Genomic DNA, 25,475 nt, shown 5'->3' on the forward strand with positions numbered 1-25,475 from the left:
ATACTGTGTCTCAAGAGTTAGTGTGAGAGTCTTACAAGCTGCTGCTGCAGTGTGCTTTGCACGGCGTGAACACTGGCAAAGGTTGGCCGCCCTCCTCCTCATCGTCGTTCTCCTCATGATCATCACCCATCATCCAGACCTGCTGAATATTTTCACCCTCTGGCTCCTTTACAATAAATTGTCATAATCTTCATTCGCACAGAGTAGGGCTAAATGAAACCAGGTGTACTTTGTGGAGGAAGGCAGGAAAGTGTTCATTTTGAAGTACTTCTCTTCTAAATGGCTAAAGTAAAAGAAAAGTTGGTACTTCAACTGGTCAAACCCTTAGCTACCGGAAAACTTGATCTTTATTTGATTGTGTCATTTGTCAGGGTCCTGAATAGTTAAGTATTGTGTGCTTTTATTTTACAGAATTTTCTGTATGTTATCTCCACTTTATTTTTATAGTTTATCTTTTGAGATAAGAGGCCCTCATCTTAGCATCATCAATATGTTCCTGAACAAAGTCAATTATTAAGTTTCTCTGTTCTGGGCAGTGGTAGTCTGAGTGATAACACTGATATTTACACATGGGTATGTCACACCTGTCACAGAATAAAGATAAGCCAATTAAATGTGAGAGAGGAAACCACCCGAGGAAAGCAGCTGTAGGGCCTATCTTAACTTTCCCCCTAATTTACAAATTAGGAAACTGCTCAAAGACTCCATGGTAGACGTTTACCTATCCAGACTAGTCATTCCTTTTCCTGACTCAGAGCCGGGAAAATTGAACAGATTAGTGTCTCAGGGGTCATGGATAAGAATATATGGTGTGTGTAGATGAGTGGGGGAGGGGCAGAGAAGGAGAGAGAGAATCCCAAGCAGGCTCCAAGCTGTCAGCACAGAGCCCGACTTGGGGCTCGATCTCATGAACCCTGAGATCGTGACCTGGGCTGACATCAGGAGTCGGATGCTTAACTGACTGAGCCAACCAGGTGCCCCATGGATAAGAACAGTTGAGAGGTGGCAGGCAAAGGATGTGCACAATGGAAGGGTGGCCAGAACAAAAGTAGCTCGAGGGCTTAAATGATCAGGTGGATGTGGATGTTTTTAAAAGCAGTTTTTTCAAAAATAAGGCTTCTAGAGGAGACAGGGGTATAAGACTCTCTGAAGGCCCAGAGCGAATTGAAATTGTGTTTAATTAACACTGCTCATTCTATGCGTATAGGAAATAATGACTGAGTGCCAACTATACGCCATTAGGGAGACAATAATGAACAGGACACACAGGTTACCCTTCTCAGGGCTCTTACATTTGTATTGGAGGAAGAGCGACAATAAGTAGTAAGTTAAAGATTTAATATCTACTGTGAAGACATAATGCTAATTGGAGATCAGGGTTAGCCTCTCTTAGTGGAGGTAGTGGAGGTCTGAACAACAGAAGAGCCACCTCTGCGAAGATCTGGGTAATGAGCCTTCCGTGTAGTGGGACGGGGTAGTGCACTCACTGACTCTAAAACTGGAATGCAGCCTGTTGGGTGAGGCAGTTGGGGTGCAAAATGGAAGGAAGGTATTCTGACCCTGAGAACGAGCACCTCTCTAAATTTTGTGCCCATGGCACCCATCTTGCCTCATCTTAGCTCCTTCCCTGGCCCCGCCTGTTTGAAGGATGGAAAGGACAAAGCATTTACAGGAAGTAATGAGTTAGAGGAAGAGGGTTTGATATGAGCACAGAGACGCTGGCAATGGCTAGGTCCTAGGGCTTTGTAGGCCAGGGTAAGGTTTTTGAACTTGGCTATGCAAGTAGAGGTGGTTAAGGTTGGAGATAGAAGTTTGGGAAGCGCCTTGAAGTAAAGTCTTTGCAAGTTTGGCTTTTGCTAGGGGTGCTTCAACCATTGTGATACCATGAGATTCTGCAGAGACCAAGGACACAGATGTATGTAGGCTGTTAAACTTGGTGGTAGGAAGATAAGGTCACTCCTGTTGCATTTCTAATTTCTCAGTGATCTATGAGATCGTACCATCAGCTGGAAGTGGAGAAGCGAGGGAGAGAGGGTGGGGCAGAGGATATTTGAGTGGAGAGAAGGTTTCAAGTAGCCATTTCAGAGGGAGTGAAAATGAATACAGCAGGGAAGCATAATAGGACTGCTGGGTCTATGATCCTGGATAGAATGAGGTTGGGTGTTCTTTTTAGCAGTGTGGGCAGGGAGTATATAAATGAATTTAATCTCAGGTTTGAGCTAACCATAGGGACAAAGTTAGAATTGGAAATTTTTTCCAGTAAAAGACAAAATTGCAGGGTGGGTAGGGGCCTTTAAATGGAATCTTGATGGGAAAGATAGAAGATTCAGTGGTTTCAAGAATTTAGTGAAATTCAGTATGGTTACACTTCAGTTAAATTTGTGATTTGATTTCTTTGCCGTATGGTGGCCCCATTATATGGATTTAAATACTTGGATTATACAGACAATACCTTTCAGAACACACACATTCTCTGAAACTTACAAAGCTCATCATTTAGATTCTGGAATCTAAGAGGTAGCTCATGCTTATCTTTGGAGTATAAAATTCTTAATAATTGTAATCCAGTTTGTGCACATTTTGGCCAAATTCTCATCTGTCTTCTCACCCCCACAGAGCTCCTTTTGAAGTCATTGGAGCTCCCCGTGCTGAGCATTTCATGGGGGTGCAGAGCAAGGTGAGAGTTTGGAACCACTAAAGTTAAATAAATATTTTAAATCCAGTTGCCTTAACCATCAAAATTAAGAATTTATTTCTTAAGTATATTATGGAATAGGACACTAGAGGGCAGTATTTACCCCCCCTTTTTTTCCTTTTTGTATCTTCGCCCAGCCTCTTATTTCTAGAACTGTCTTAAATGTATGCATTTTTGAAAATGAATGTGGTTAGATGGTTTTAAGGTGTGTGAGAGATGTATTAGTGAAACAGCCATGTTTGGGAACTATATGTATATATTTGTAGTGTGAGGAGGTTTTTATCCAATCTATAGGTAATTGGGGATTTATGGTATGATACAAGTTGGAGAAAATTCCTAAAGAAAAATGTTAGCCAGTTCTAAAAGAGGATTATTACTAACATAGACTTAATGTTACCTGTACTTATGGTAAACACAGATAAAACGTTGAAAGCCCAGTGGTGCCAGTTGGTACTTAAGGCTTAGATGAATAATGTAACTAGTCCTGGTTGGATACAGCAATTCAAATTGAACAGCCATAAATATGTCTATTATCTTGGGTCTGTCCAGTTTCTGTTTGTGAATCATATTGTATCATTTGATATTAAAATCTGGGAATTCATAAATAGAAGGAAAGGAAAATATTGGTACCCTTAGTACTTGATATTAGGTTAAATTTTAAGCTAACATCTATATTGTTTAAGTTAATGATCTATAAGTGAATTAATAATGTAGGATCCTTTGGTCAAAAAATTGATCTTTAAAATCCTGTCAAACTCTGAAGATTTTTGAAAATACCCCCCCCCCCCCGCCATTACAGTGAAGGATTTAGCATGCGATTTGTCATAGAAAATGTCACAAAATAGCTAATTTTCAAAACAGGTTTTTTTCACTTGAAACTCACTGCCTAACTTTTGTTAGAAAGAAATAGTTAAATTACATGCAGACGTAACTCTGGTTTGTCCTAGAACTTGGAGCAACTCTTGGCTTCTTTCTAGAAAACAATATTTTGGTTACATTAAAAGGTATTTATATGTTTTTTGTTTATCAGGTTATTCTCGGACACTATAATTGGCTCTCCTATGAAGATGTCTTCGTTAGAGCTCTTAATTTTGGAAATGGCTTACAGATGTTGGGTCAGAAACCAAAGACCAACATCGCCATCTTCTGTGAAACCAGGGCCGAATGGATGATTGCTGCACAGGCGTGCTTTATGTATAATTTTCAGCGTACGTAGGCTTTCTGATCTTCTGGAAGAGCAGACTTGAGTTACTGGGGGACAGAGGATATTGTTTGTTTATAAATATTTCATTCTTAAGAAATTAAAATCCGGAAGTTAATTTCACCTTGCATCTAATCAGGGGAGAATTCTGTTACAACTTCCAGTTGTGGGTCTACTTTGGAAAAGGAATCAAGTGTGGAACAGTTGGGGGGCCGGTGTGGTAAGGGGACTGGAACGTATGACTGCGGGGCTCGGGGCCTAGCGAGCGAGGCCTACGCCTGTGGGTCAGGGAAGGCTCGGCCGGTCCTCTCAGGAGCTCTCTTGTGAAGTTAGTGTCACTTTGTTGTGCCATTTCTGTTAGCAGTGACAGGTGACGTCAGTACTCGAACCCAACTGCAAGTTCAATGATAGGGAGTTTTTATATTGTAGTAATTCAAGTGGCAACCCTGAGGCCCCAGCCCGTGAGGTCGTCCTGGGAGCTTAGCTCAGAGGCCTTGGTGCCAAAACGTGACGTGACGTCTGGACGTTGACTTACCTTTCAGATGAAACAGAAAAGATGATGCTTTTATCAGGTTTCCTGCTGTAAATATTTTTTTTAAAAAACTGACATACCCTTTGGCTTTCATAGGTTCGGGTTTACGGTATGCTTCTTTTGAGAAGCTTTAAAATGATTAGCTTTCAAAGTCACTTTAAGTCTAGCTTCTGTCAGTTAGGCAGAAAGCAAATAAAAGCCCACAGGATCATCATTAAATGTCAGCGTTTCTAGAATGTTTTTCTTTAGTTTTCTACTTTAGAGTAAGCAGTACTGCCATTTGTCCATGTTAACATATCACACCATCAACCCGGTACTCAGTGCGTCTTACTGGTATATTTTCTTTTTTCTTATTTTCGTACCAAGTAGTTAACTAAGGCTTTGACGTTTTAGGAGTCAAATATAATCCCTTCCATTGAGGCATCCCAGAGCAACATCTGTAGGTGAAACAAAACTTAAAAAAAAGTTTTTTTTAATTATATTTGAGAGAGACAGACAGAGAGGGAGGGTGAGAGATACCAAGCAGGGGAGGGGCAGGAAGAGAGGGAGACACAGAATCCGAAGCAGCCTCTATGCTGAGCTGTCAGCATAGAACCCGATGTAGGGTTTGAACTCGTGAACCATGAGATCATGATCTGAGCCAAAGTCAGATGCTCAACTGACTGAGCCACCCAGGCACCCCTCAAATTTTTTTTGTTTTAAAATATTGGAAATCTTGGGGGAGCAATTAGGTAGGAAAGGGTGAGTGAGTGGGCATGTTTATTAGTATATTGAAATAATTTAGAAAATCGTAGCACGGTTATATAATAAGCCATGGATTGTTAAATTTAGGGCTCAGTATACCACTATGATTCATGACCACTTTCAGAGACTTTGTTTATATTTGGTACTTCCATGAAATGTTCAAACACTTGACTTGCCCTTCTTTTCCCTGTAGTTGTTACATTGTATGCTACTCTAGGAGGTCCGGCTATTGTTCATGGATTGAATGAAACAGAGGTGACCAACATCATTACCAGTAAAGAACTCTTGCAAACAAAGTTGAAGGTGAGGACTGCAGTTATTTTGTAACTGTCCGAAACCTGAGAATTTTCAGTGTCTTGGGCTCTAATGCTGATGCTATTATGACCTTTCAAATCCTGAATATCTTCGTAAACTTTTAGGAACATCATACTTTATTCCTTTCCTTTAGAAAAGAAAAAGTAGATTTTGCCTGTATTTATGTATAAGTAGTGCATAGAGTTTCAGAGTGATTCGTAAGTATAATATATATGCCCGTGTCTAAGGGGAAGGGGTCATAACTTTCATTGTGTCCACGTGTGTTCTAGTCTATTTTCAGTAAATTTCTAATTTTGAAGGGTTGTTTCTAAGCTAGTAACTCGTTTTATATCGGAAGCATTGGGTCATTATGAGGTTTTAGAATTTTTTTAAGGAAAAAGACTTCATGAAACTATAGGAGAAAAGGGGTTTAAGTCTCTAGATGACTTTCTGTGAAAACAGTAATATCTGCCTTTTTTTTTTAAGTTTATCTATTTATTTTGAGAGAGAGAGAGAGAGAGAGAAGATCCCAAGCAGGCTCCATGCTGTCAGCACAGAGCCCGATGTGGGGCTCAGTCTTCTGACCCCGAGATCATGACCTGAACCCATGTCAAAAGTCAGACAGTTAACCGACGCCCCTGGCGATTTTTTTTTAAAAGTTTGTTTACTTATTTTGAAAGAGAAAGAGAAAACCACTGGGGGAGGGGCAGAGTGAGAAGGGGACAGAGGATCTGAAGCCGGCTCTGAGTCCCGATGTGGGGCTCAACCTCACGAACCGAACCGTGAGATCATGACCTGTGCCCTGAAGTCAGATGCTTAACCACCTGAGCCACCCAGGCGCCCTTTTTATATGCAGGTTTGTAAGTGAATCCCCCCATCTTTGTTAGCCTCTTGAAAACATGCAGGGCGGTGGCTGCTCCATTGTTCCGGCAGCCTGTGTTTACACGCCTGTTTTGTAAGGAAGTGACTTTGTTGATTAGGATTGTACCAAAGAACAGGGTACACAGTAAGTCTAATGCCATACAATAGCAATGTAAATTTCCGACCGGTATTTCTCCATCTGAAGGAAGTGGTATTCATGCCAATGCACCCCCTCACCCTTTTTGGGAGGCAAGAAATGGATAATTCTGTGACTGCGGTAAACTACTTTTCTCGTGTCCTGGACTGGCTCTAAGCTGTTCGCTGACGAACAGTGAAGAACGTGAGGCACGCTTGTGTTTTTCCAGGATATAGTTTCTTTAGTCCCACGCCTGCGGCACATCATCACTGTGGACGGGAAGCCACCGACCTGGTCCGAATTCCCCAAGGGCGTCATCGTGCACACCATGGCCGCGGTGCAGGCCCTCGGAGCCAAGGCGACCGCAGGTACGGCACACCCCGCCAGGTCCCTCCCGGGGTTCTGCAGCGGCTGTGCTCTCCGGAGTCATTCCAGACCCTGAAGTCAGATCAGGGACAAACCCACTTCCTAAACCGTCACTTTGGGAAGTACGGCCACTCTACATCTACTGTTTTCTGCCCTTTGAAGAAAGGTTTCAGGAAGAACCCACACATTAATTTATTCGTATTCTAAAAAGTAGTACGTATTTGAGATTAGTTGGAAAGACTTTCATGTTCTACAGGTTTCCCGTTTCTTTTTTCTGATAGTTTTGAGTGGTTTGAAGTTAGTTTCGTAAATAGTGGCGTCAAACCAGTGCTATGTGAATTATGTGTAAGTATGAGCAGATGGCTGGAGTGGCTAATCCTGGATTCCCCGCTTTCATTCCCGGCTCAGACTCTCCCTCTTCCTTGCAGAGGGAATGTCTTCTCATCCTCTAGCTGGAACACGTGGGGATGGTGATGCTGGAGGTTCCCACTCTCAGTGTCAGAAAGTGTTAGTGTATTGGGATTTGGGAATATCACAGAAGCTGCTACGATGCCGGGACTGGATTTCCTTTGTAGCTGGAAACATAGTGCTTGTTTAGATGTAAGCACTCAGCTGTGGAATGGGAATAGGGCTGTGCTGACATTAGTGTTGGGCATATGGAATTTTCAGTGCTAGTGGGACATTCAGTGTAGCACTTTTTTTAAATCTTTATTTTTGAGAGAGAGAGACAGAGTGGGAGCAGGGAGGGGGCAGAGAGAGGAGAGGGAGAGACACAGAATCCGAAGCAGGCTCCAGGCTCTGAGCGGTCAGCACAGAGCCCGACGCGAGGCTTGAACTCACAGACCACGAGATCATGGCCTGAGCCGAAGTCGGACGCTCAACCGACTGAGCCACCCGGGCACCCCTCAGTGTCGATCTTTAGTGGGGGTGTGGCATATACTCTGGAGCTAAGTTTGGAGTTAAGAGATTCAGAGGCCAGAAGCACTTAGGTTTTAATTGTAGCTGTGGAAGTAGGCGAGGTCACCCACAGAGAATGGTGCCTCTGAAAGCAGCGGAGCGTTGGTCAGAGAAGCGGGAAGAAACCATGCTGTGTGGTTCCTGGAATCCAAGCGAGAGGAGCCCATCAGTGAGTCAGGAATCGTCAGCGGGAGCCAGGTGACACTGGGACTGCAGGAGGACCGCCTCAGAGCAGTTCGTAGGACGCGGTGGTGGTGGAGGACGGTGCCTGGGATGAAGGGCTGAGTGGCAGGCTAGGACGGTGGGACCGGAACGAAGACCGTGGTCACGAGATCTGTCTGCGCATGTTGGAGAGGAAGGGTTCACGGGTGAACACGTTTAAAATCGCTTCCCCCCCACTTACTGAAGAGGTCCACCTGTCGGGGGCTTCCAGGGTTAACCCAGGCAGTGCCATCCGTGACCCACTTCTCGTTGTCTTTCTGCTGTCTGCTGGACGTTGGCTGCTGTCCTTAGTGTGTGCCCAAGGAGGACACGGTCTCTTAGTCCAGGACTCGGACTGTAGCCAAGTCAGCTTGGCTTCACCATGTGAGCCCGAGAACATTGTTTAGCAACCACCCTTATTTCTTAGTTGAATTGCTGGAATAGCCTTTTGTGTCCCTACTGCCTTTCGTCCCTTTCTCAAGTTGGGTAGCCCCGTAGCAGCCACAGGTGATGACGAACTGCTGTTTGAAACAGCATTGTTTTCTACCCCGGAGTGAAATCCAAAGTCTTGAGTGAGGCCTTGAAGGCTTTGCATGATATGGTCCTGGCTGTGACTTCAGCTTCCTTTCCTGCAGGTTTTCCTCTTACTCACTGGTCTTTACATATGCCAATCACATTGCTACCTCAGGGCCTTCGCCCTTGCCTATTTTCTGCTTGAAACATTCTTCTCCCAATTCCAGGGTTTCCATGGCTCCCTTCCTCACTGTATTCAAGTCTTTACTAAAATGCCAACTTGACAGGAAAGTTTTTCTTGACTTTTCCGTCTAAATTGCTTCTCCTGTCATCTCACCTAGCCTTGCTGTGTTTTTCTTTATAGCTCTTATGGCATTGTAGATTTATGATTTGTTTATATTCTATATTTCCTTTATGTGAGGGGACTTGATCTGTTTTGCTGACCTAGTTGTTGAATTGAGTTAACAAACATGATTATGGAAAAAATTGGTTAATATGGCTAAATTTCTCAGAAGTGTGTGTTTTTTTTCCTCCAATGCAGAAAACAAACCTCATAGCAAACCAGGGCCCTTAGATATTGCAGTAATCATGTATACAAGTGGATCCACAGGACTTCCAAAGGGAGTCATGATCTCCCACAGCAACATTATTGCTGGTATAACTGGGATGGCGGAAAGGATTCCAAGGCTGGGGTAAGTCATAGTAAATGTGGTTGTACCTGTTGTTAAATTAACATTTGTGTCTTTTAGCAGTATATGGTAGTAGTAGTTCTTTTAGTCTCGCAGAGTCTGTTCACAGTTGGCATTTCCTTCAAAAAAAAAAAAAAAAAGGCAGAACACTTAAATTAATTACAAAACAGTTACAATTGTGAGGTTTAAAATACAGTTTTACATACAATATCATTGTTAATATTTACTTTTCCCTTTAAAAGTGTAAATTTTAACTGACTCAAATCCCTTCATGTGAATTATCTCAGTCCGTTGATAGTATTGCCACTAGAGTCATTTTTATACCTAAACAGGTGTGATTCAGGTGGACAGATAACTTCATAGATTCCAGGAAATGTTTATTGAGCTTCATTCAGCCTCCGATTTTTCTCCTTAAGAGCAATTCCAGCACTAACGGGCAGGGTGGGCATGCCGTGGGAAGAGACTGGCGGAGGAGCCCAGATGGGACCGTGAGGGCTTGTTTGGCAGTGGGCGAACGACTGATCTGGTGTGTGGTCACGGCTGGATGTTTCTGATGCCCTTGCGCACAGAAATTACCCTCATGCCAGTTACTGTGGAATTGAATTTAGGGGTGGAGAGAGAAGTTTCTCTTATGAATGGATCCCTTTTAGAAAGAATTCAGAGAAGCAGTTGTCTGGGTTAGTCTTAGTTTGCCCTTCATATTTTTGGAGGTGGGGGCACTTCTTGAAATAGATGCACATATGTACGTGTTTTCTTGTGCATGGTAGAATTTATTATTTGTAAATGACTCTCAAAACAGGAGTCTCTTCTGTAAAACTCCTGGCCAGCAGTTGTGGATTCTGTTTGAACTCTTCCGTTTGGGAGCCCACCAGCTTTAAAGACCATTTCCTTTTCGGATGATTTCCCCTGCCCTTCGAGAGAACCCTTCTTTTGGCCCCCAGCCTTCATTTCTTCTCTCCTAGCATGTGGCTCCTGCAGCACTCCTAATTAGTGAGTGCCTTCAAGCAGGACCGCAGACGAGCCTCCTCCTTAGTGTCCGCCTCCTGGGGTTTAGGCTGAGCTGTGGTTCTCCCCCTCTGCGCCCCCGCCCTCCCTGCACACCCCGCACACCCCCAGCGTGTGTGTGTCGCCCCCCTCCCCCACGTGTACACACGCACACACTCTCTCTCACTCTCCCTTTCTCCCCACACGGGCTCCCTTTTGCAGTCGCTTCCTGCAGAGCTGGCCTCTGACGGTTGCTTTTATATATATCCCCTTGTCTTTCAGAGAGGAAGATGTTTACATTGGATATCTGCCTCTGGCCCACGTGTTAGAATTAAGTGCCGAGCTTGTGTGTCTTTCTCACGGATGCCGCATCGGCTACTCTTCACCACAGACGTTAGCAGATCAGGTAAATTAAATGTCGGTGCCTTTAGATACTAACAAATTTCTTGAACACATTTCCCCCCATCCTTGTGACCATATGTTGCAAAGGTGACAGTTAATCAGTTAATCACTTGCCTTTTAAGTTCTTCTTACAATCAATGAGTTAAAATGGTGAATTTATAATAATTGACTTTTTGTTCTGAGAATTCCACTGTAAGGATCACTTTATAGAGATCGCTTTTTCTTTCTGTAGTCTTCAAAAATAAAGAAAGGAAGCAAAGGGGACACAACCATGTTGAAACCAACACTGATGGCGGCTGTTCCGGTAAGAATTGACCATTAATCAACGTTGAGCACTGAACAAGCGTCCTCTGCTACAGAATGTAAATGCTAGTGGGAAAGACAATGTTGACGAGGCAGTTTCTGTGCGACTCATTACTTCTTGATTATTTACGTCGCCTTATGCGCTACAGGATTTATTCAGTCTTTTTTTTTTTTTTTAGCTTTATTCATTTATTTAAATTTACTAAACACTCAGCTTAGTTTCAGCTTCCCTATTATATTATCAGCTCCTTTTCCTAAATAAGCTTCTTACTCAGATCATTTCATGATATGTTTGCTATGAGTAGAAACCTGAAGCCCAGTGGGAGATGGGGGGAAGGTGTGATATCCTTCTCCTCAAAGCCAATTGTGTCATTGCCTTCCTGAGACAGGAGGTCTGGCCTAGTCACTGGAAAAAGGGACAAAGAAGTTGGTGCAACTTTGAATTAATTACCTGAGAAGCGCTTTGTATCCCAATATACCAGGCACGGGGAAGGGTCTGGGAATGAGAGGAGTAGAAATGGGTAGCAAGGAATTTTCTGTCTCCTTAATGTAAGATTTATGTGGCTTCTGATTTTGTCTCAAAGTGTTGGGATTGTTCCAAACACTTGAGTGCTCCCAGCCAGCAAAGTTAACGTAGTTACCACGGTATAAATGACCAGTAGTTTGATAGTCTCTAGAGGTGAGGAGTTTCCTTGGTGTAGTATTTTACTTTTTAGTTCATGTATTAGTTCATATAAAATTAAATATAATTTAAAACTGTAGAGGAAAAGCCATTTCAAGTCATTACAGTATACTGCATAGTGATAGGCCTAGCGAGCAAAATGCAGTGCAGAGAAGGAAAATTTCCTGCGTGTAGCATTAAAAGACAATCAACTGGGACGCCTGGGTGGCTCAGTTGGGTAAGCGTCTGACTCTTGGTTTCGGCTCAGGTCATGATCTCACGGTTCACAGGGAGAGCCCTGTGTCGGGCTCTGCATTCACAGCACAGAGCCTGCTTGGGATTCTCTCCCTATCTTTCTCTGCCCCTCCCCTCTCCTCTCTCTTTCTAATAAATAAACTTAAAAAAAAAAAAAAAAGGGACCATCAACCAACCAAAATAACCCTATGGTCCCCCTTTTTTAAAAAATTTTTTAACTTTTATTTATTTTTGAGAGAGCGTACAAGTGAGGGAGGGGCAGAGCGAGGGGGAGACACAGAATCTGAAGCAGGCTCCAGGCTCTGAGCCATCAGCCCAGAGCCTGATGCGGGGCTCGAACTCACGAACCGTGAGATCGTGACCTGAGCTGAAGTTGGACACTTAACTGACTTGAGCCAGCCAGGCACCCCAACCCTATGATCCTTTTATCAGCAAAGTGAGGCTGTATTTTTATAAGTTAAGGTATGAGAATTTAAGAAACCATTTCATATAGTTGTTCATTTATTTAGTTCGTTTATTTTCTAAAATAAGACAGTTGCTTATTTTATTTATTTATTAAAAAAATTTTTTTTAATGTTTATTTATTTTTGAGAGAGACAGAGACAGAATGCGAGTGGGCTAGGGGCACAGAGAGAGGGAGATGCAGAATCCAAAGCAAGCTCCAGGCTCCGAGCTGTCAACACAGAGCCTGACGCGGGGCTCGAACTCATAAGCTGTGAGATCGTGACCTGAGCCGAAGTCGGACACTCAACCGACTGGGCCACCCAGGTGCCCTGACAGTTGCTTATTTTATAAGCAAGGCAATATAAAAATCAGTAATGATAACATTACTGCCCTAAGGCTTTTCTTTTTTCTTTTAACTACTCCTATGAGCATCTAGGTATATTTGTGCTATGAAAAATTATTTTTATAGAAACCTCAGTTTTAAACTAGTTGTGGCTCTATTTTAAAAGTTTGTTCCTCTTAGAATATAGTTTTTAAAATGCCTCAGTACTGATAGAAATATTTATCTGTTGTGAAGATGTAATATATAAGACACCTGATAGCATTATTGATTATATTAACTCATTTTTATATATCTAGGAAATCATGGATCGGATCTACAAAAATGTCATGAATAAAGTGAATGAAATGAGTAGTTTCCAGCGCAATCTGTTTATTCTGGCCTATAATTACAAAATGGAGCAGATTTCAAAAGGGCATGGCACCCCTCTGTGTGACAGGTCAGTAGACTCCCCCTCTCTTTGGTAACTTATCATTTTTTCTTATTACTAGCCCCGTTAATTGAGATAGTTGTAAGAAATTTGTTTTAAAAAGTCAAAGGGACTATAAAACACCATCTTGCATAAGAATATGAGCAATTAAAAATATTGCAATATTATTTGAAAAAATGTTTCATTTACAGTTTTCCTGTGTTTAATAGCGTGCTTCTGCAGCGTCTGGGAGGCTCAGTCACTTTAGCATCTGACTCTTGAGTTTGGCTCAGGTCATGATCTCTTGGTTCAGGAGATTGAGCCCTGTGTCCAGCTCTGCTCTGGCCGTGGAGCCTGCTTGGGATTCTCTCTCTTCCTCTCTCCTCTCTCTGTCTCTGTCCCTCTCTCTCTGCCTCTGTCCTCTCTCTGTCTCTGTCCCTCTCTCTCTGCCTCTGTCCTCTCTCTGTCTCTGTCCCTCTCTCTCTGCCTCTGTCCTCTGTCTCTGTCCCTCTCTCTCTGCCTCTCCCCCATTCTCCCTCCCTCCCTCCCTCTGTCCTTTTCTCTTTGCCTCTCTCCCATTGTCTGTCCCTCTCCCTCCCTCCCTCCCTTCCTCCACACGCCCCTCCCCCTGCCTCTCCCCCATTCTCTCTCTCTCTCAAAGTAAATAAACTTAAAAAAAATGTGTGCTTTTATTTTTTGTTGACACATTATGTGGTATGTGATTTTAGTTGAGAAATATTTTCTCTTTGCTTTTAAATTTATTTCAATATGAATATAAAATGGCAACCAAATATGAGTAAATGCTTTGTGTTTAAAGTGTTAAATGACAGGTTTTACCACCAGCCTTATTATTTGTTATTTTGTTTTTGTAGTGCTAATAGATTTAAGTAGATTTGATTGTAAATAATTTAGAAATTAGAACACAAAGGATGGCATTTAACTTTTTAAAATCTATTTTTTATTTTTATTTGAGAGAGAGAGAGAGAGAGCAAGCAGTGGAGGAGGGGAGAGAGAGAGAGAGAGAGAGAGAGAGAGAGAGACAATCTTATGCAGGCCCAACACTCAGAGTGGAGCCTGTTATGGGACTTGATCCCATGACCCTGGGATCATGAACTGAGCTGAAATCAAGAGTCAGACGTTTAACCGACTGAGCCACCCATGCGCCCCAACATTTAATTTGTTTTTATGAGAATATTAATATAGTTTTCAGATACTCCACCTTATTTAAAACTTTGGCTTTTTTCCTGCCTTATTTTAGCTTTTTCCTTAGTAGGATATATAACCTACTTTGTAAAGCCTGTTAACATACATACACACATGTATACACGTATAACATAACTGGAAATTTTATTTATTATTATTTTTTAATGTTTATTATTGAAGGAGAGAGAGCATGAGCTGGGGAGGGGCAGAGAGAGAGGGAGATACAGAATTCAAAGCAGGCTCTAGGCTCTGGGCTGTCAGCACAGAGCCCGATGTGGGGCTCGAACTCACGAACTGTGAGATCATGACCTGAGCCGAAGTTGGACACTCAAGTGACTGAGCCCCCCAGGTGCCCCAAAGCCTGTTAATACTTTTTAAATGATTGCTGCTTAGTCTTCACCTTTTCCAGAGTGATATTTAAAAAAAAAAAAAAAAAAGCCCTTCTCTTTTTCTGATAAAGATTAGCAAGTAATCTTTTTATTAGTATCTTTCCAGAAATATTTTAGATATTTGAATTTTATTTTTTTTAATTTAGCAGACATTTTTTTTCCATTCATTCATTCATTGTAGACAGCACGCAGTTGGGGGAGAAGGTCAGAGACAGTGAGCAAGAAAGAATCTTAAGCAGACTCCATGCTCAGCACGGAGCCTGGAGCCCGACACGTGGCTGGACCCCATGACCGTGGGATTGTGACCTGTGCCGAAATCAAGAGACACTCAACCAACTGAGCCTCCCAGGCGTGCCCCATTAATTTAGCAGACATCTTAAAAACAATAAACACTTCAGAATCCAGTGAAATTTTTAAAAAGAGTTAGGTCATTCAAATATGTACACATTTCTAATGAAAAGCAAAAAATAATTTGCTTTTTTAAAAAATTTTTTTAAAGTTTATTTTTGAGAGAGAGCACGGGCAGGAGAGGGGCAGAGAGAGGGACACAGAATCGGAAGCAGGCTCCAGGCTCTGAGCTGTCAGCACAGAGCCCGATGTGGGGCTCGAACCCACAAACCACGAGATCAAGACTTGAGCCGAAGTCGGATGCTTAACCAACTGCACCTGGGTGGCTCCGTTGGTTAAGCATCTGACTTCGGCTCAGGTCTTCATCTCCCTGTTTGTGGGTTCGAGCCCCACATCGGGCTCTGTGCTGACAGCTCAGAGCCTGGAGCCTGCTTCCGATTCTGTGTCCCCTCTCTTTCTGCCCCTCCCCTGCTCACACTCTGTCTCTCAAAAATAAACTAAATGTTAATGCTAAATTAAAAGCATTGTGTTAAGATCCAACAGGATTATTCAGTTTTAATATATATATATTATAGAATATAAAACTAATTGCTCTGGCCATAAGCAAGGGTTTGCCATCACTATACAAAGTTAAACCTGACAATTTTGAATTCAAACGTTACTTGAAAAGTTAAGAGAAAAGTCATTATGTTCTTTACTTGGTGGTTGAACTTACAAGAGTTAGGATTTAAGTAGTGGGTCAGAGAATCTCCCGAATGGGTGGTGTGGCCTTGGGTGAGCCTGACTCTCCGAGTCAGGAGATCACTTTGGAAAATCCCACTCAGCTTTAAAATCCTGTGATTCTCTGCTTATTTATTTTTATTTTTATTTGTTGCAAGGTTTATTTTTCGAAAAGTTCGAGGCTTGCTAGGTGGAAACATTCGGCTTCTGTTGTGTGGAGGCGCTCCACTTTCTGCAACCACACAGCGGTTCATGAACATCTGTTTCTGCTGTCCCGTGGGGCAGGGGTACGGACTCACCGAATCTTCTGGTGCAGGAACGATTACGGAAGGTTGGTGTTATCAATGCCTGGTGTGGCCGGCAGAGGCTGGGGTGCAGCTCCAGGCACCATGTGGTGGTGGTTGTTTTGCGCAGTGTATCCGATGAGAGCGGTTAAGGTATCTGTGTGCAGGATGATGGTGATTATTGATACGGTATTCAGACTGTATCAGCTACACCTAGTAGTCAGTAGTTGAAGGAATTTTTCCTGTTAGACTACAGTGTGTCCTTTAAAAGCTACTTAGCGTTCTGGAAAAGAAGTTGTAGTAACAAGCATTGTCTTTATTATATACATTTATTTTCTTATATCAGGCAAGAAGTTTCTTTTTGTGTAGAAAAATTGCCGTGTTTTGTAGAGTTGTTTAGGTGTGTATATTAAGGCTTAAACTCAGAAGTGGTTTATGGGCGTGGTCTGTGTGAGAGGGAAACTAGATTCAGTTCTAGAAAATATAATTTCCAGGGTATGAGAATATAAATTCCAGGGTATTTCTGTATCCTGGTGACGTGGTTGAAGAGGTGATCCACTATCCAAGTAGGTGATGAATCCCAAAGTGCTTTATGTGTCTGTCCCTTTTATGGAGGGAAGTTACTTTGCTTCTCACTACTAGCAAAAGCTGCTTTGCATTTTCTAGGTACTCACAGATACTCAAGCTTTTAACTGATCATTTTCCCCTACTTAGCTGAGTTGTTTCAGTGGTCCATTCTTACGGCAGGTTTATCTGGCATTACTTCTGTATTTTCCTGTTTTCAGTGATATTTTCTGTATTTTGGAAGCTACTTCTCAGTCTCATTTTGCAGGAAATAAACAAGCAACCTCAAATATGTGCATATATGCTTCCTTTCTTCTGAGGATCCTTACGTCTTCTGTTTTTAAGATTCACGTTGAATGTGATTAATTGGTTACAGTTTATGGTGTAAAGAAAACAACCTGTAAAGTATTAAAGATAAGCCTTTTATTTCTGATATTTGCCCCTGAGAAGGGCACATAACACAGTAGCAATTCACAGTAATGCTGTGTGTGCTTTTCCCAGATCCTTGCAAGCCAACCTTGATCTCCAGACTGATCTCTGAACTCTCACTGCATGAATTTAAACAGATGATAGCGTATGCTGATTCGGGGAAGCTCTCTCTGAAATAGTGATGGGTGGGAGGGAGAAGGCAGGAGAGGTTATTTGTACTACAAAGCCATCAGGTCTAATAAGAAAGCAGAATAGGTGTAAACCATCGTGAGCCATCATCCTTTACAGAGCGGGGCTCTAGACTCAGGAAGCAGACAGCCACCGCGGGGAGTGGAGTGAGCCCCGAGGTAAGAGAATACACGATGGGTGTAAGGAAGGAGTCTGGGGGACCTGGATCAGGCGTGGCCATCTCAAGGGGCCACACTTGCTGCTGGGGATGTGGACCCTGTTTCTCCTGGAGATCCCACACTTCTGTGTAAAATGTCCTGGATTTTCAAATGTCCATAACCAGTTCAGAATCAAAACACAGAACAAGGCCACACGGCTTGTGGTTTACCAGTTCGTGACTCCTGCTTTTAAAAGAGTCCCTGGGGATGTGAAAGCTTTGGGACAAGCCATCACTTTTGGTAATTCAGAAAAAGGAAACTGTTTATTTACCACTCTAGTCAAATACTTTTTTTTTTTCATTTGTGTCTTTAGTATGGGACTACAATACTGGCCGAGTGGGAGCACCATTAGTTTGCTGTGAAATCAAACTGAAGAACTGGGAGGAAGGTAAATAGTCTGTTGTCCCCACAGGGCGTTCGCTGTTGTCATTTTCGACTTTAAAAATGGGAATTGTGCTTCATTTTCGTCCTTATTCTAGAATATAAAATTATCCACGAGTGCTCGTGTCTTTTGTGATAGAACTGCTCTACCGGGATCCATGCAAATGCGTTTCTTTTTCTTGTTTCAAGGATGATTCTGAAGAAATAGAATTGTTTTCATTTTGCTTATTGTCTTACTGCATAAATGCAAATAAGAATTATAGCAAAAACTTGAGAAATCTGCTTAATGAATAATGTCCATAAATCAGGAATGATCATAAGTGTATTGTATGGAAGCAAAATCATGAAGTGTAGTCTATGAAACGGAAGATTTGTACATTTTTTTTTTCTTTCTTTTCCCCTGAGGACTTCAATCTGGAGTCATCAGAAGGAAAGTTTTACTGTAATTTCATAAAAATCTGTTGCTTATACCATTTAAATACTAATCACTTTTTATTTTTTATTTATTAAAATTTTTTTCAATGTTTATTTTTGACAGAGAGAGAGAGACAGAGCATGAGCAGGGGAGGGACAGAGAGACGGGGAGACTCAGAATCCGAAGCAGGCTCCAGGCTGTCAGCACAGAGCCCTATGTGGGTCTTGAACTCACGAACTGTGAGATCGTGACCTGAGCCAAAGTTGAATGCTTAACCGACGGAGCCACCCTGGCACCCCAATACTAGTCACTTGTTAAAAAAAATTATTTGTTTCAGTTAATGTGTATACATTTTCACTGATTGGATTAGATGCACTTTTCTTTTATTCAAAGTAAAGATTCTGAGGGTTAGATGCCATTATCCGATTATCTTTTAGCAGAATTAGTGAAAATGTTCAATAAATTTAAACTTGGAATCATTCTGAAATTATCTGTAAGGCATAAATCTTTTTTTTTTAAATTTTTTTTTTTTTTCCAACGTTTGTTTATTTTTGGGACAGAGAGAGACAGAGCATGAACGGGGGAGGGGCAGAGAGAGAGGGAGACACAGAATCGGAAACAGGCTCCAGGCTCCGAGCCATCAGCCCAGAGCCTGACGCGGGGCTCGAACTCATGGACCGCGAGATCGTGACCTGGCTGAAGTCGGACGCTTAACCGACTGCGCCACCCAGGCGCCCCAGGCATAAATCTTTTAAATACAGTGTAATTTTGATTTTATACAGAGAGGTATTTATTAAATATGTGATTTAATACTTTCATCAGATGTATAAGAATCTCTACAGAATCCCTAAAGGATTTACCTGTGTAGTCTAGGTAATTATTTAATACCGCAAGTGTTGGATTTTTCGGTGTAATTTTTTTTCTTGGACTAGTGGTTTTAAGTGCAGAAGTGCTTATGGTTAAGCAACTGAAAATTTGTACCTGTTTCTATATTAATGGGTTTTGCTCATTCATGCTGTCTGCCTTACTTCTTTTGGGAAACTCTTTGGATTGAAATCAGATGTTCCCCATTTAGACACTCATAGTTTCAAATTTTCACATAATGGGCCTAGGGCTAAAAATGTTGAATTAACTCTAAATTATTTGTGTTTTCTAGGTGGATACTTTAATACCGATAAACCACACCCCAGGGGTGAAATTCTTATTGGCGGTCAAAATGTGACAATGGGATACTACAAAAATGAAGCAAAAACAAAAGCTGATTTCTTTGAAGATGAAAATGGACAGAGGTGGCTCTGTACTGGAGATGTCGGGGAGTTTGACCCTGATGGTTGTTTAAAGATTATTGGTGAGCTATCTCATTTTTTTTTCCCCCTGATAGTGGACGTTTTGGAAATAGTTTTACAAAAGAGATAACTGTTTATTTAGGGAAGCTGTTCAATAATATAAGAATGTATCTTTCTGCAGTGTTGATACGGTCTATTGTATCATCCCTGGAATATAAAATTTTATACTAGGGACTGTGTGGGAGTTTTAAGGCTTGACATTTTAGAAGGTCTCAGTCTGTTCAATAGCAGTGATATTTTGAATTATTAGATAACCCTCAAAGAATCAAATTCTTAGTAGGAAATATTTATTTTTTGTGCATTCTTTGCTGTTTAGAGGTTATTGGACAGGGCTCTCTCCTGTTGGAATGGTGTCGTGGCCTTGCCTGTGAGGAAGGCCTGGCAGTTCGAGTATTGACCCCTCCAGGGGCAAAAAATAGCTCCCCGTCTTCCCTCTTACATTCTTTTTCTCTTAATAGCATTTCTGTTCCAGTCATGCTACCTAGAAACCCGGGAGGAGATGAGACTCTTCAGTCAACTCCTCGTATCTTGCCCACACCCTACTGATGTGTCATGTGAAACATGCCTCAGGACCATTCTCTTCGTTCTCTGTGCCCTCTTCCCATGATCAGGCTTACACCTTCTGTCACCTCGTTGTAAGAAATTCCTCTCTGTTGACGTTGACATCCCTCCTGAAACACACCCTCACACACACACACACACACACACACACACACACACACACACACACACACACCGTGTGATTCCTCAGCACTGATCTCACTGGGCCACGTTGCTGCTAGGGGCTCAGTACGGTGTACCTCTGTTAACGGAGCCCCAGTTCGCCTCCACCTCCATCACTGGCTGTGTCCGCCCCGTCTGTGTTCTTTACCAGTGCTCTTCTACTTGGTGACCGTCCGGTCTTCCCTCAGGACTCTGCTCAGGCCTCACTTGTAGGCATTCTTTCCAAAGCAGCAGGTTGGGGAGGCTTGACACTTCACCACTGCCATACTATCCTCACGTGATGTGTCCCTGCTCACGCTGCTTTCCAGACGGTGTGTGAGCCTTCAGATGGCGCTGAGAAGTCTTTACCTTCCTGGTGTTAACTGGTCCCAGACACATGCCTGTTCGGCAGAACGTACCTGAGGCCCTGATGACAGGGTCCCTTGTCAGAAGCTGATTTTCTTTTTTGGAAGAGTTTATTTAAAACTACAAACATTAGGGTCTAATTTTACTATGTACCTTTAATTTTAGTGTAACTATTGTAATGACCTTAATTGATAGCACATGGCTTCGGGAATGGCCAGTATTCATAGGTATGACTGTTACTATCTCTCATGTGCTCCCCTCCCCAGATCGTAAAAAGGACCTTGTGAAACTCCAGGCAGGAGAATATGTTTCTCTTGGGAAGGTAGAGGCAGCTTTGAAGAATCTCTCACTCATAGATAACATTTGTGCATACGCAAACAGGTAAGAAAGTAGAACTCCTGCTACTTTTGCTCAAAATGTTTGTGTGCCTTTGGCATTTCCTTCCTCAGTGAATCTTCTTTGCCAGATTACACTAAGAACTCTCCCTTCTTATCTGTTGTCTCTGGGAAAGTCCTCTTCTCAGCGCAGTGTAGACACTAACTGATTCCTCCCTTGCGGTGCGTCTCCTCCTCGTCTTTCTCTGTGTCCCTGTTTCCTGCTCTGTACCCCACTGCGCTGTCCTGGCTGGTAGGGAGGTGAGGAGAATCACGTCCTCCTTCCTGCCACCTTGGTACCCCCAGCTACCTGTCCCCGGCACAGGGAAGCTTCCCAGAACCAGTCAGAGCAAAGGGGGGTGAAGAAGGAAGTTGGAGGAACAGAGTCATCAAGCCACACTCCGCTCAGCACTTACAATCCTGCTCTAAACCTGGGCCTGCTCGGGACCCGGGCCGGGCCGAGGGCTTCTGCCTTAAGCTATGTTAAGCTGTGGCTGAACACATAGCATCTCTAGTCCGTGATGATAATAGAGGCAGCTGGGAAGGAGAGCTTAAAGTTAAAAATCCCAGAAGCGTATTCTTGGGAAATGTGCCGGAATCTCAGACTGGCACTGCGGTGTTCTGGGGGAAAGTTATTCTCCACTGTTCGCGATCAGCTACTTTGCAGGCAGCCTAGGAACCACACCACAGCAGTTGATAAAGTGGTGATTATGAAAAAATAAAATCTGCTGTCAGAAGAACCAACTTAGAAACTTTAGACATTTTAAAGATTTACTTCATTGAATTATAAATTATTCTGCCCTTTAATTAGCTATGAGGTGACTTCTTTAGTCATGCTACAGTTCTGGATTTTATGTGTGTGATAGTAATCAGACCACCCTTCTCTCCCTGGCACACTGCTTGCCATTCCGTAGTGCCATGGGCAGGCCACCTAAGGCTCTGTCACCAAATGCTCATGATAACAAAAGAAAAAAATACAACCACATTACTTTGATTTGCTCCCAAATTTCTTTAGACACAACTTTTTTTTTTAATGTTTATTTTTGAGAGCGAGCACAAGTGGGGGAGGGGCAGAGAGAGAGGGAGACACAGAATCTGAAACAGGCTCCAGGCTCCGAGCTGGCAGCACAGAGCCCGATGTGGGGCTTGAACTCACGAACTGCAAGGTCATGACCTGAGCCGAAGTCGGACGATGAACCCACTGAGCCACCCAGACGCCCCATCTTTAGATCTAACTTCAAATTTACATTAGCTTTTATTTTGTTTAGCCAGTTGATGTGAATGACAAACTTTTTTAAAAGCAGGTTTTTCTAATACTTGTAATTTTCTTTTAAGAGATGTATCCATGGAACTATTGGTAACAGTTACACATATTTGAAATTTGTCATCAAGTGTCAGATTAAGGTGTGCCTAGCAGTGAACTCTGTCAGAGCCTGGAGCCCGTGGCGAATCAGGCAGTCACGGTGGCCGTCGCTTGAAACGAGTGGGCTAGTACCAAACACGCCTCGTGTGTGTCCTTTCGAGTAGTCCCGGGCTGATTGCAGCCACGTCTGTGTCGTTGGTAAGCACGGTGCCTCAGCCACGTTGTCCTTTCGTGTATCGCAGTTACCACTCCTACGTCATCGGATTTGTCGTGCCAAATCAAAAGGAACTAACGGAACTCGCCCGGAAGAAGGGACTTCAGGGGACGTGGGAGGAGCTGTGCAACAGCTGTGAAATGGAGAACGAGGTGCTCAAAGTGCTTTCCGAAGCTGCTGTTTCAGGTGAGTGAGTGGTAGCCGGACCCTGAGGTCTGAGAGGAGAGAGCGCTTGAATTTATTACGTAGGCTCTTGTATCACAGGCCCGGTGACGCCGATTCCTGGTGTTTCCCTGCCGTTGGGTGGAGGCACATGCTGGTCAGGCCTGCATCCAGGCGCGCGTCCACAGGGTTCGCGTCACCTGCTTCCGTGGCTCATGTGCATGAGTCGGAATGTCCTGGCCTCTGCAGCTTCTGTCTTCTGGGTTGGCCCTTGCTCTCTTACCTCAGCTGTTTCCTGGCCACCCTGGCCCACCCTGAACTGTCCAAGGCTCTCTTCTTGCATTTTCTACACTGTTAGTGTACTGGGAGCTGCTGATACGGATAGGTCCTGTACCGTGTGTGTGTGTGTGTGTGTGTGTGTGTGTGTGTTGGGGGCCGCAACGAGACTGGGACATCTGGGTTGTTCTGCTTTGGGTTGGTAATGAATAATGCTGCTCTGAACATTCAGGTGCAGGTTTTGTGTGGCCGTGCTCCCTTCTGGGAAGATACATCGGGGTGGAGTTGCTAGGCCTGTGTTACTTTTATGTTGAACCTTTTGAGGAAGTACCAGACTGTTTACCAGAATACTTTTTTCCGGGTATTTCCCAAACTGTTTTCTCAAATGGGGACATCCTCTCACCATTCCCATCAGTGTCGGCTTCTGGTTTCCCCACAGCCTCGCAACACTTGTCAGTTACTGTTCATCCTTTGGCTTCTAGCCATCCTACTGGGTATGAAGTATGGGGTCTTGTGGTTTTGATTTATATTTTCCTGGTGGCTAATGATGTTGAGCATCTTTTCTTGTATTTAGTAGCCATTGTATATCTTCTAGAGAAATATCTATTCAGATCCTTTGCCCATTTAAAAAAAATTTTTTTTTAAGTTTATTTATTCTTGAGAGAGAGAGACAGAGCATGAGTGGGGGAGGAGCAGAGAGAGAGGAAGAGACACAGAATCCAAAGCAGGCTCCAGGCTCCGCCCTGTCAGCACAGAGCCCGACTCGGGGCTTGAACTCACAAACTGCGAGATCATGACCTGAGCCGAAGCTGGACTTTGCCCATTTTTTAAATAGGATTGCCTTTTTATTATTGAGTTGTACAAGTTCTTTATATATTCCAGACACGACGCTGTAACCTGATAAGAAATTTGTAAATATTTTTTCCCATTCTGTGGGCTGTATTTTTACTTTTTTTAATGTTAATTTATTTTGAGAGAGAGACAGAGACAGAGAAAACAAGTGGAGGAGGGGCAGAGAGAGGGAGGCTCCAGGCTCCAGGCTCTGAGCTGTCAGCACAGAGCCCGACGTGGGGCTTCAACCCACAAATTGTGAGATCATGACCTGAGCCGAAATCAAGAGTAGGACGCTTAAGGGACTGAGCTACCCAGGCATCCGTCCCTGTGTTTTTACTTTCTTTCATGGTATCCTTTGAAGTAGAAGAGCTTTAATGTTGAAGGATACATTTTCCCCCCTTCTGTTGCTTGTGCTTCTGGTGCCACGTGTGAGAAACCACTGCCTAACTCAAATGACAGTCCCGTGTTTCATTCTAAGAGCTTTAGTTTCAGCTCTTACTTTTAGCTCTTACTGGATCCACATGAGTTCATTTTTATGTGATGTGAAGAAGGGATCCAACCTCATTCTTAAGTAAAATGCTCTGTCTTCTGAATTAGTAGGTTATAGAGACGGAGACTTACTGTGGAGACTTGGTTTCTGAGATCTTTGGGGGCCGACTAGGCAAAGCTGGGAATCCATAAGGGCAGACTGCCTCAGCTCTGCTCCCACGGCCTTTCAGTGGACCGAATTGGACCCACTGTTTATCTGGGACAGTTTTCCTCCTATAAAGCAGACTGATTATGGACTTAATCATATGTACAAAATATCTTCAACCCGTAGACTAGCGTTCAACTGAATAACTGCAAACTCGGATGTAGCCCGGTCGATACATAAAATGGACCTTCCCAGTCCGCGACTTGTCAGCCTGGCCCCCGTGTACATCTCCTTAGAGCTTAGTTGATTTCTAAGCAAGGACAGTAACAAAGAGTCCCCCGTGATGTGCTACGTCCGCCCTGCACACAACTGAAAACACATCAGCCTTTTCTGCAGAAGAGGGTACACACTGTGTGAGTGATTTTTACTCTTCTTGTCTTCTGTGATATCCTGTCACTTAAATTTTTTTAATGTTTTTACTTATTTTTGAGAGAGAGAGAGAGAGAGAGAGAGAGAGACAGAGCACGAGTGGGGGAGGGGCAGAGAGAGAGGGAGACAGAATCCCAAGCAGGCTCCAGGCTCTAAGCTGTCAGCACAGAGCCCGACACGGGGTCTGAACCCACAAACCACAAGATTGTGACTTGAGCCGAAGTGGGACGCTCAACCGACTGAGTCACCCAGGGGCCCCTCCTGTAACTTAAATACAGTGATACAAAGTTTTTTAATGTCTGTTATGACAGAGAATAAGAAGGAAGAAAATATAAATAGTTGCTTTAACATATGTACAGACACAAAATAAAAAAGGACTATTCCCATTACAGCGCTCGTTCCTCCGACGGGTCACGTAGCTGTAGCTGCATTTATTTTCCTGAGTGGAGGCTATCACTACACATGACATAATCTCGAGTCAAGGCACAGAGTCCAGTACCGAGCATTTCGAGATTGAAAACCTTAAACGTGGTCTCCAGTGTGTGCTTTTTAGTCTCTCCCACATCTCCGGAGTGCCAGACTCCTCTGCCCCTTGAGTCCTGAGGTCCGGGCCTGGCTGCTTTTGCTAACAGTGGTTTTCCCTCTAGCAAAGCACTCTTGAAATAGTTG

At 43.2% G+C, this 25,475-nt stretch overlaps 1 protein-coding gene across 3 annotated transcripts in view; it reads left to right on the forward strand.

The window, feature by feature from the left end:
• The window catches only part of ACSL3 (acyl-CoA synthetase long chain family member 3), a 74,748-nt gene that overhangs the window by 44,831 nt on the left and 4,442 nt on the right, over window positions 1–25,475 (forward strand). For all 3 annotated transcript variants that reach the window (XM_027049465.2, XM_027049446.2, XM_027049436.2), the window contains 12 exons: window positions 3,726–3,903; window positions 5,366–5,475; window positions 6,693–6,831; window positions 9,042–9,192; window positions 10,456–10,579; window positions 10,808–10,879; window positions 12,878–13,017; window positions 15,806–15,978; window positions 17,624–17,698; window positions 19,263–19,454; window positions 20,787–20,901; window positions 22,500–22,657. In XM_027049465.2, the coding sequence (XP_026905266.2) occupies window positions 3,726–3,903; window positions 5,366–5,475; window positions 6,693–6,831; window positions 9,042–9,192; window positions 10,456–10,579; window positions 10,808–10,879; window positions 12,878–13,017; window positions 15,806–15,978; window positions 17,624–17,698; window positions 19,263–19,454; window positions 20,787–20,901; window positions 22,500–22,657 (1,627 nt within the window). The remainder of the gene's footprint in view (window positions 1–3,725; window positions 3,904–5,365; window positions 5,476–6,692; window positions 6,832–9,041; window positions 9,193–10,455; window positions 10,580–10,807; window positions 10,880–12,877; window positions 13,018–15,805; window positions 15,979–17,623; window positions 17,699–19,262; window positions 19,455–20,786; window positions 20,902–22,499; window positions 22,658–25,475) is intronic.

Source organism: Acinonyx jubatus, chromosome C1 (assembly GCF_027475565.1).
Source record: "Acinonyx jubatus isolate Ajub_Pintada_27869175 chromosome C1, VMU_Ajub_asm_v1.0, whole genome shotgun sequence".
NCBI classification, from domain to species: Eukaryota; Metazoa; Chordata; class Mammalia; order Carnivora; family Felidae; genus Acinonyx; species Acinonyx jubatus.